Source organism: Lycium ferocissimum, unplaced genomic scaffold (assembly GCF_029784015.1).
Source record: "Lycium ferocissimum isolate CSIRO_LF1 unplaced genomic scaffold, AGI_CSIRO_Lferr_CH_V1 ctg640, whole genome shotgun sequence".
Taxonomy (NCBI): domain Eukaryota; kingdom Viridiplantae; phylum Streptophyta; class Magnoliopsida; order Solanales; family Solanaceae; genus Lycium; species Lycium ferocissimum.
Window position 1 is genome coordinate 126,515 of NW_026726343.1, and position 9,150 is coordinate 135,664.

The 9,150-nt window shown below is 32.9% G+C and overlaps 1 protein-coding gene across 1 annotated transcript; it reads right to left on the minus strand.

Annotated features, from left to right (window-relative positions):
• Positions 1 to 3,821: 3,821 nt before the first annotated feature.
• On the minus strand, positions 3,822 to 6,853 carry LOC132045288 (xylan glycosyltransferase MUCI21-like). Its single transcript, XM_059435845.1, has 3 exons — positions 6,210 to 6,853; positions 6,041 to 6,112; positions 3,822 to 5,259 (listed from the first exon to the last, which is right to left on the minus strand). The coding sequence occupies exons 1-3, from the start codon at positions 6,439 to 6,441 to the stop codon at positions 4,004 to 4,006; spliced, it is 1,560 nt and encodes a 519-aa protein (XP_059291828.1). The 5' UTR covers positions 6,442 to 6,853; the 3' UTR covers positions 3,822 to 4,003.
• Between the last annotated feature and the right edge of the window lie 2,297 nt (positions 6,854 to 9,150).

Below are 9,150 nucleotides of genomic sequence, written 5' to 3' on the forward strand. Positions count from 1 at the left end.
GAAACAAAGATTACAATGAACAGATTATTAGATGCTTAAAATTCAGAGATACCTGAAGTTTGAGACAAACTAAGGGTGTGCTTGGTATGACGGAAAATGTTTTCCTTACAAATTTGAGAAAAAACATTTTCCGATCAATAAAAACACACAAACGCATTCTCAAACCACCGCGCTCTATCCACCCACCCTAACCCACCCTACCCCCACCCCCTAAACCCCCCCTCTCCCGTAGCCTACCACAAGAAGTTGCACTACGAATTCAAAACTTTGATATTATTTTGCTTTAAATATTTGCACATGTTCTTAAAATGACATTTTCCAACTTGCGTACCAAACATAAGAAAATGAGTAGAAACATCACACATATTTCCTAAAAAAACATTTTCCGGCATACCAAACACACCCTAAAAAAGAAAAATGTGTCCTCTATAGAATATAACAGATCGCTTATTTGTTATGTCAGAATCGCCCATGTATACAGAGGCTATATGAGGGTCATATAACTCTATTTTATTTTCGTAAAGACCCCTTTTAACCATAAATTAGGGCGCAACAAAAATTAAACTTAATAGAAACAAAAAATCACGAGACAGAATGTTGTGAAGAAGATCTTCTCCAATCATATCAATCTCTAAGGGTTTATGCCTTTGTTTCGCCGCCATTTTTTCAAAACGTATTGGTTGTGTGTATGTTTGCTTCCTTTTTCTCCTTTTTAAATTTTATTTCAACAGTATGTTGCTAAATTAGGTGCCGTTTGGCCATAAAAATTATTTATTTTTTTCTGGAATTTTTTTTTACTTTTTTCACTTTTGGACGTTTGGCCATAAATATTTCAAATACAACTTGAAGTTGTATTTTGAAATATCAAAAATTCAAAAAACTTATTTTTCAAAAAAAAATTTACTTTTTTACAATTACATTTCACCAAAAATTACAATTTTAAAAACTATGGTCAAACACAACTCCAACTCCAACTCCAACTTCAAAAATTCCAAAAAAAGTGAATTTGTTTTTGGTATCTATGGCCAAACGCCTACTTAGTACACTAGAGGTACGGAGTGTTCTAAAACAAATCATACATAGTTGTGTGACTGTAAATCATTTCTTTAAGGGTAAAAGAGTAAGTTTCAAGTTAAATTATTTCTAAATATAGAAATATTTTTTTTTTTAAGACAGATTAAAAAAAAGTGTATTAGATAAATTGAGACAGGCAGAGTATAATTTTTGGCCAAATACATACTGGCCCACAAACTTCGAACTAATTATCATATTACACCTATAACATCTCAATTTGACAAATGTATGTGAAATTGTGAGTAGACAAGTCAGCCAAAGTACCAAACTAAGAGCATGTTTGACCAAGCTTGTAAAAATAGCTTATTTTAAAAAGTGTGTTTGTCAAAATAGTTTTTTCAGAGAAGTAATTTTAGAGAAAAGCAGTTTATGTTTAGTCGTTCATTTGATAAGTATTTTTTTAATATTTGAAAAAAAAAATTGTGTTTTCTCAATCGTTCCAAAAAGCATTTTTTCATGTCAAATTACGAAAAAAGACAGTATTAATTAAGGTTTGCTAGTACTAGTACCCATGAACCATAGTTGGATAAATTTCTAGCTTCCTCATGGGTTGACCCCGTTGGCACTAAGGCTACATCCTCTATTGACTATATTTGTATGCATTTTTTGCACATATATATAGAGTTTAACTTCAAACCACTGGGTTCCGCGGAATCCATGAACCCATTGTTAGATAAATTTCTAGCTCTGTGTTGAACCCGTAATGCTAAAGCTATATTCGTTACTGACTATATACATATTTCTTCACAGATATAAATTTGAATTCAAAACACTGGATTCTACATAATTAACTCGTAACTCATAGTTGGATAAATTCCTAGCTCCGACATTGGGTTCAACCATAACACTACTGTTACATCCACCACTAACTATATATATAGATATTTATTTTTCGTGCATATATATATATATATATACAGAGTTTGACTTCAAAGCACTGGGTTTTACAGAACCCGTAAACTCATAGTTGAATCCGTTGCTGACAACCAGATTAATCAATTTCTACTGTAAGCATCACCATTGGGAAATGTGAATAAGATGGAACATCTCAAAAAAAACCTGCAGCAGAATTGCAGTGTTTGATCACGAGCAATGCAATCGAAGTCACGTGCCATCAACGGTCACAGCATTTAATAACAAGGTTAGCTGGATAGTATAAGTGATTAAGATAATGTAATCATGTATTTGACTATTGAGTAGTGTAATTAACAAAGTAGATCAGTGGTCTTTGAGTGCCAATAAAGAAATTAGTTTCGTGCCATTTCACTTAGATTCAACCATGCAGATAGTGCAAGATCCCTGACTGTACATGTGCATATATCGATGTAGATCAGCTTAGGACCATCAAGTGATGAATAAAAAATAATTTAGCACTATCAAGTTGTACTGTGAGAATTGTCCTGTTTTACAATGTTGATCAAAGAACAGACATATAATCATGGAGTAGAAGTCCATGTTGTAATACAAACTTCATTGGAATATGGATTTACTTGAAATCCAATCAGAGATGGGAACCAAACTTTGAAGTCAGTATATCCAGAATGAGCCTCAAAGTACAGAAAAAATTATCAATCTGTACTTAAAACATCACCATTGGGAAACACAAATAAGGAGGAACATTTTAATAAACATGCTGCAGTGTAGTAGTGTTGACTACTAGCAAAGCAATCGAAATCACATGCATCAACGATCATAACACTTAATAAGAAGTGAAGATGGAATAAGTAATCATTATTTAAGGAAATGTATAATGTATAGGCAATATATAGTTAAATAAAAGTAGATTATTGGTCTACGAGTGCCAGCAAAGAAACTAGATGCAACTATATGATCGCAATAATGTAAGAACCTGGGACTAGTACTATTTTGTACAGAAAATTATTAGTAATAAGTTATTAACATGTTGCAGAGAAGATGATCTAGTGAGAACAGAAATACAATCATGTTAGCACTAGAAGTTCTGTTTTAGAAACATAAACATCAGAGGCATATGGAAAAGTCAACAGATGGGCAGATCCTAGATGTGTGGGATATGGTTGTGATTTATTAGACATACATGTGTTCTAATTTTATCAAAAATATTTGGTTTGTGTTGCTCGGTTGAGGAGTGGAGATACCCTCGAGCGATGTATGGGTTGTGTTATTTGTGAGAGCGAGGCTATGACTCGGAAGGCTAGCCAAGGTTGTGTCCTTCCAAGAGGATCAGGTCGACTTTGATTTCTCATCCCTTATTTCTATAATTGATTGAAGGTGTCTTGAAAGACGGGTCAAAATCAAATATCGGTTGAAGATTCGTCGATGCTCATGCGTGAAATTTCTTTGTTGAATGGAGGTGAGTTTGGAAAGCAATGGATGTATTTGCATGCAGTACTCTAGCATGTTGCCTTGCACCTTCGAGAACTATGGCTGGATGACAGGATACCTGCACCCGAATTCGAACCCTACAAATGGAGTCGAACACTAGAAATGGAGAAATTCTTGATAAGAAGTGTTTCCCCTTTACTGAACTATATGTGGTCAAATCCGGATAAGTTGGCCGTGAGTTTCAGATAGGGGATTGAAAAAACGCAGTGAACATGTTCAAGGGCACATATGCCATGCCAACAAACATGGAAAATAAGTTACATAATGAATTACAACCACCCTGCCAATTTTCAAAAAAAAGTACCAACACCAAATTTATAGGCAAAATCACAAATATAGTTAGTGCCTTGATGAATGAATGGTATAAGAACCACAGATAAAAATCTCAGAAAGCAGAGCAATTCTTTTTTCTTAGTAACCAAGGAGCAACTTACCATTTTCCTACATAATGTACACAAAAGGCATTGCCACACATCTCTACAGGAATGTTTTATTTCTTTTATTCTGAATAATGATGTACAACTGAGACTAAGTATGTTTCATAAACCACAAAAAGGCAAAACAATTACCGACTTTGACGATGAAGACGTGCGCTTTCATTAGCAACAGAATGATAATAGGCACGAACCAATCTTTTACGAAACCTTCCAAGATTCAACCTAACATTTTGACGATCAAGGTAAATCTTTTTCGTGAATTCCCAACCTCTATCATTCACACTGTTAGGGTCAGCTAGAACGGGATCATTTTTATTGTATTCATCATACAAAGAGCTCTCTTTCGGAAGAATTTTATATCCAATATACTTGAGACCTAGTTTAACTGCCGGTTCTCCATAATAAGTTCCTGCTGCCCAATCCGTTCCAAGCGGAATGATTTGGATGAAAACAGAACCAGGCCTCATGAAGAGGAAATGAGTCATGGCAGCACCGTGAACTCCTATCATAACATCACTTGAATTAAGGACTCGATAGATCCTTGCGAGCTCTGTCGTCCGTTGTGGCCTCAAAACTTTGATGGAGAACCCGATATCTTTGATCATTTTAACCAATGAATCTTCATTCAGTATAGCTCTAGAATCATTTCTTGCTATTATAACCACTTTAGGTTTCTTCAAATCCTGCTTCACGAGCTTTTCCGTGTGCATATGAGCTTCACGTTCCTCATCTCGGATCAAACCTTTAATCCGAGGCCAATAAGCTCGGTCGAGAAGCTCTCTAAAGTCTTGAATGGACTTATTATTTCCCATCAATGAAGAATTAACACTTAGTTCGTCGTGGATTCTTAAACCAACTATGGCTTCAGGAAAGCAATGAGTCCTTTTATCTCCGGTAAAATCTATAATAGGATACTTGGTGAGGCGAGAAAGGACGTTTTCATACTTCATTATCCACCAATTATGGTACTCAAGAATTACAAACACAACCTTTTTGTTAAACTTCTGTGAAGTGATGTAAAGGGGAATGAGTCCGTCATTGAACTCGTGGTAAAGATTACCGGTGTAACCTCCAGTAGAGAAAAACACAGCCGGGACATCATGTTTAACATCACACTTTTGGTGAACGCCAGAATGCTCCGGTTTCACAACAAGGTCTAATTCATCGATCGTGTCCATAACGTGTTTTTCCCATTTTCGAGTATATGGCCTAATTTTTTCATGCTGAAATACCTCACTATTCTCATCAAGATTTCGCAAAATGTAATTGCTATGATCATTGTTTCTGTAGAGGGTAATTGTAGAGGAAGCAGAATCCGTCCTAACGTCCCCTTTCATTACGCATATATCAGATCGAATACTGCTTCTTTCACAACAAATTGACCCTGCAGTTCAAATGAAAAGGATCTATCAAAAGTTGGAAAGATAAAGAACCATGTTGATATATTTCTCTTGTTGTTACTGTTACATTAAGACCAACAACCTTAACAAGGAAAATTGTAATACCAACAAGAAACTTTTTTTTTTTGGCTTCCTTTGTCAACAAAAGACTATTAATTAATCAAGAAACAAACATTTAGCATTTATACTCTTCTCCAACCTGATTAATATTACTACCATAAAAGGATTACAATTAAGCAATAAAAAATAGTAGCTCTTTCACCTCTCTGTACACAATTTTTCACTATTACCACAAAGAACCTTCAGAAAAGAAATTAGAATCTTCATCACTTGCATAGATATTACAAAACCAGCAATGACTTATTTTGCTTTTCACAAGCCAAAAACCAACTCTAGTTCCATAACCATGTCATGATCATAATACAAGATAACATCCAAAACAGAGTTCATTACCCCCAAAAAAACATATTTTTCAACAATATATCAACACAGATTGATATAGAAGCATTTGGAGAAAATACAAAAATGGTCCCTTATCTTTGGTAGAAGTTCAAATTAGCCCCTTAAGTATCACCTAAGCAATTTTGGTCCTTTAAGTTTACCAAAAATAAACACTTTTAGTCTATGCCCGATATACACCAAAAATAAACACTTTTAGTCTATGCCCGATATTTACCAAACTCTAATTATTAAACTATCCTCTATAAAAAAGGACTCAATAGACCAGAAAAACAGTAGTACACAGAAAAATACTGAGAAACTAACCATTAGATACAGAGGAACAAGCATTTACATCTGTTTTAGAAATAAGTCCTCCTTCTTCAGAACTAAATGAATCTGCACACATGCAAAACAAAACAAAAACAAAATCAGGAAAAAAAAATCCCATAAGCCAAAAAGACAAAAACAGATACAAAAATAGAGAGCAACTTACACAAAAGAGAAAAACTATGAGGAGAAGTGAAGAGCTGTGGAGCTAAAATAAAGCTAAAAGAGATTAAAGAAAGAAATAAAAGGTATAAAAGTTTTGGTTTAATTCTTTTATGATTGTTTCCACATACTAAACCAAGAGGTGTAGTTTCTTCATCTACACAAACTACAAGTACATCTCCTCCTTTCTTACTCCAGTTATGATATCTCTTGTAATGATTCATTTTCTTGCACATAATATACACTAAATAAGCTTCAAAAGGTGGGGAAAAAAAAACTTTAAGTGTATATATGTTTGAAAGAAGAAAAATGGTGTATGAAGAAGGGGAAAGATAAGAGTTTTTTTTGTTTATTTTTTCAAAATGAAGACACCAAGGACTGAAAGAAGAGAACCTTTTTTTGTATGTATATATGCTTTGAAAGAAGAAAAAGGGTGTTTGGTGTATGCACTAAATAGCTTAAAAACACACACAAACAAGCTTCATATGAAGGAGAAAGATAAGAACTTTTTTTTTTTTTCAAGAATGAAGACACCAAATAAGAGAACTATGTTATGTATATATGTGTTTGAAAGAAGAAAAAAGGGTGTTTGAGATATGCTTAAGGGAAGTTTTTTATGGGGTTGAAGAAGAAGAAGAGAATAATAGTAAGAAGGGTGTTTATGAATTTGCTTAATGGAAGGTTTTTCTTTGGTTTGAAGGCTTGAAAAAGAGATTCTTGAAGGGTAGTAGGGTGGGGGATTTTTTGGGGGGTGGTGAGGTATGAAGAATCACGAGAAAACGCCATAAATAGTCCTTGAACTATGGGAGTAGGTCTAAAATGGTCCCTGAACTATACACTTACCGGATTTAGTCCTTTAACTATTCAAAAACTTATCAAATTTGTCTCCGTCTATTTTTTTTATACAAACAACGTACAAACTCATAAACCATCGTGAGATTAATCGTTAAACCATTTCTCGGACATATTTCTCTCCCCTGCTTTCTTTTCCTCAAGTTCGTTATCTAACCTCAACTTTTTTCCTCAAGATCTCTCTCGCGTTTCGTAACCGACGGACTGCGTCGGTTAAAATCGACGAAAAACCGACCCAGTAGATCGGTTTTGTTAAAAAAAAAAAATTTAAAAACCGATGGTGTCATTTTAAAAAACCGACGGTCTCATAAACTCATGAAGGTTTATGAGTTTGTACGCTGTTTGTATAAAAAAATAGACGGAGACCAAATTTGATAAGTTTTTAAATAGTTAAAGGACTAAATCCGGTAAGTGTATAGTTCAGGGACCATTTTAGACCTACTCCCATAGTTCAGGGACTATTTATGGCCTTTTCTCGAAGAATCACCTTAAGAGCTGTCAATGAAAAGAAGCCAAGTCAGCTGTGTGTGTGTGTGTGTATTTTTACTGGCCTAAGTCTCTAAGAAGTACAAAAAGTTAGTACATGTATAAAATTCCTACAATAATTACCAAATGGTACGTGACAAGTGGGCGTGGGGTTGAATAAGATCTCTATTTTTTAACAAGATATTTTGAATTCGGGTTTGGAAAAAATATACTCTCTCAGTTTCAATTTATGTGAATTTATTATTATACAGGAGACTTCCAGTTAGTTCTTTGATCATGTTTTTTTTTTTTACATTTTTTCTAAATTATTTGAATTATAAATTATCATGACTTATAGTACTTTTTATATAATTTCTAAATATATAAATTTTATTTTTACAAACTTGAAAAATCTATGTCAAAATTTAAGGTCAAAGTTATAGAGTTTGACCCTCGTACTCCGAAAAGGTTCACATAAATTGAAACAGAGGGAGTATTATTTTCTTATTTAATTTACTTGTTTACTATATTAAAAACATTTTTTCACTTTAGCATATTAAGGAAATATTTTACCCTTACATTAACTACTCATTCAACAAATCACTTCTCAAATCTATTAGAATTATACATCAATTAATAAGGGTATTGTTATACCCCATTTAAACGGGTTAAATTAGGTACAACATATTGGTGATTCCTATTTTTTGCTTTATTTTAAGGAGTCGCCACCTAATTAATTTTACGGTGAATTAGGGCACCTATTTATTAACTAAGGTAAAATCTAACTATACCTCCGTTAATGGTCTGCTTAATTTCAATTCTAGGTAAGGGTTCTAATTATCCTAAAGGGAAGGGGTTAGGCATTCTCTAGGATCCGTTAACTACGGTTTACCGACCAAACTTAGGTTAATTAATTAAGACTAAAAGTAATGATTAAATTTCAAGAAAATGACTTATAATTATTGCTGAGATTGTAAAGGAAAGTATAAATATACTATTTAAACTAACTTATAAAAATTATAATGATTTAGCATAAAGGCAAATTTTAAATGCTTTTACAAATAAGATTTATAAATGCAGTTAAGATTTTGAATAAAACAAAATAATACATTTTAATATAGAATAATTCGCATGAAAGAGGATTTTAAATGCTATTTTAAAATAAACTTATGAATGTAATAAAGCTTTAAATACTAATGCTATTTAAATAAGGCCCAAAAATATTACTAGGGCTTTAAATGAAGATGTAATAATGCTATTTAAAAAAAAAAAAAAAAAAATTGCAAAAACTATATACTAATTTGCATATAAGCAAAAGAAAACGCGGATTTATGCAGCGTCCTTATAAATATTTGAAATCACTCAAATGACGCGATATTAACTGGTTTTACATTTTAGGAGTATGAACAGAAATTCTCTTTATCCTTTTATTACTTACTATATTTGGCTAAGAAAGAAAATATGTACAGTTGGATAAGTCTCGAAAATATTTATAGAATATATTTGACTTTATTATTTTGCACATTAATGATGTTTCGAAAATCAATACAATAAGTATAAAATATAATTCCTTTAATTTGAAAACATGAATTAATATTATCAATTATTCTAGGGGTGAACATTATGGA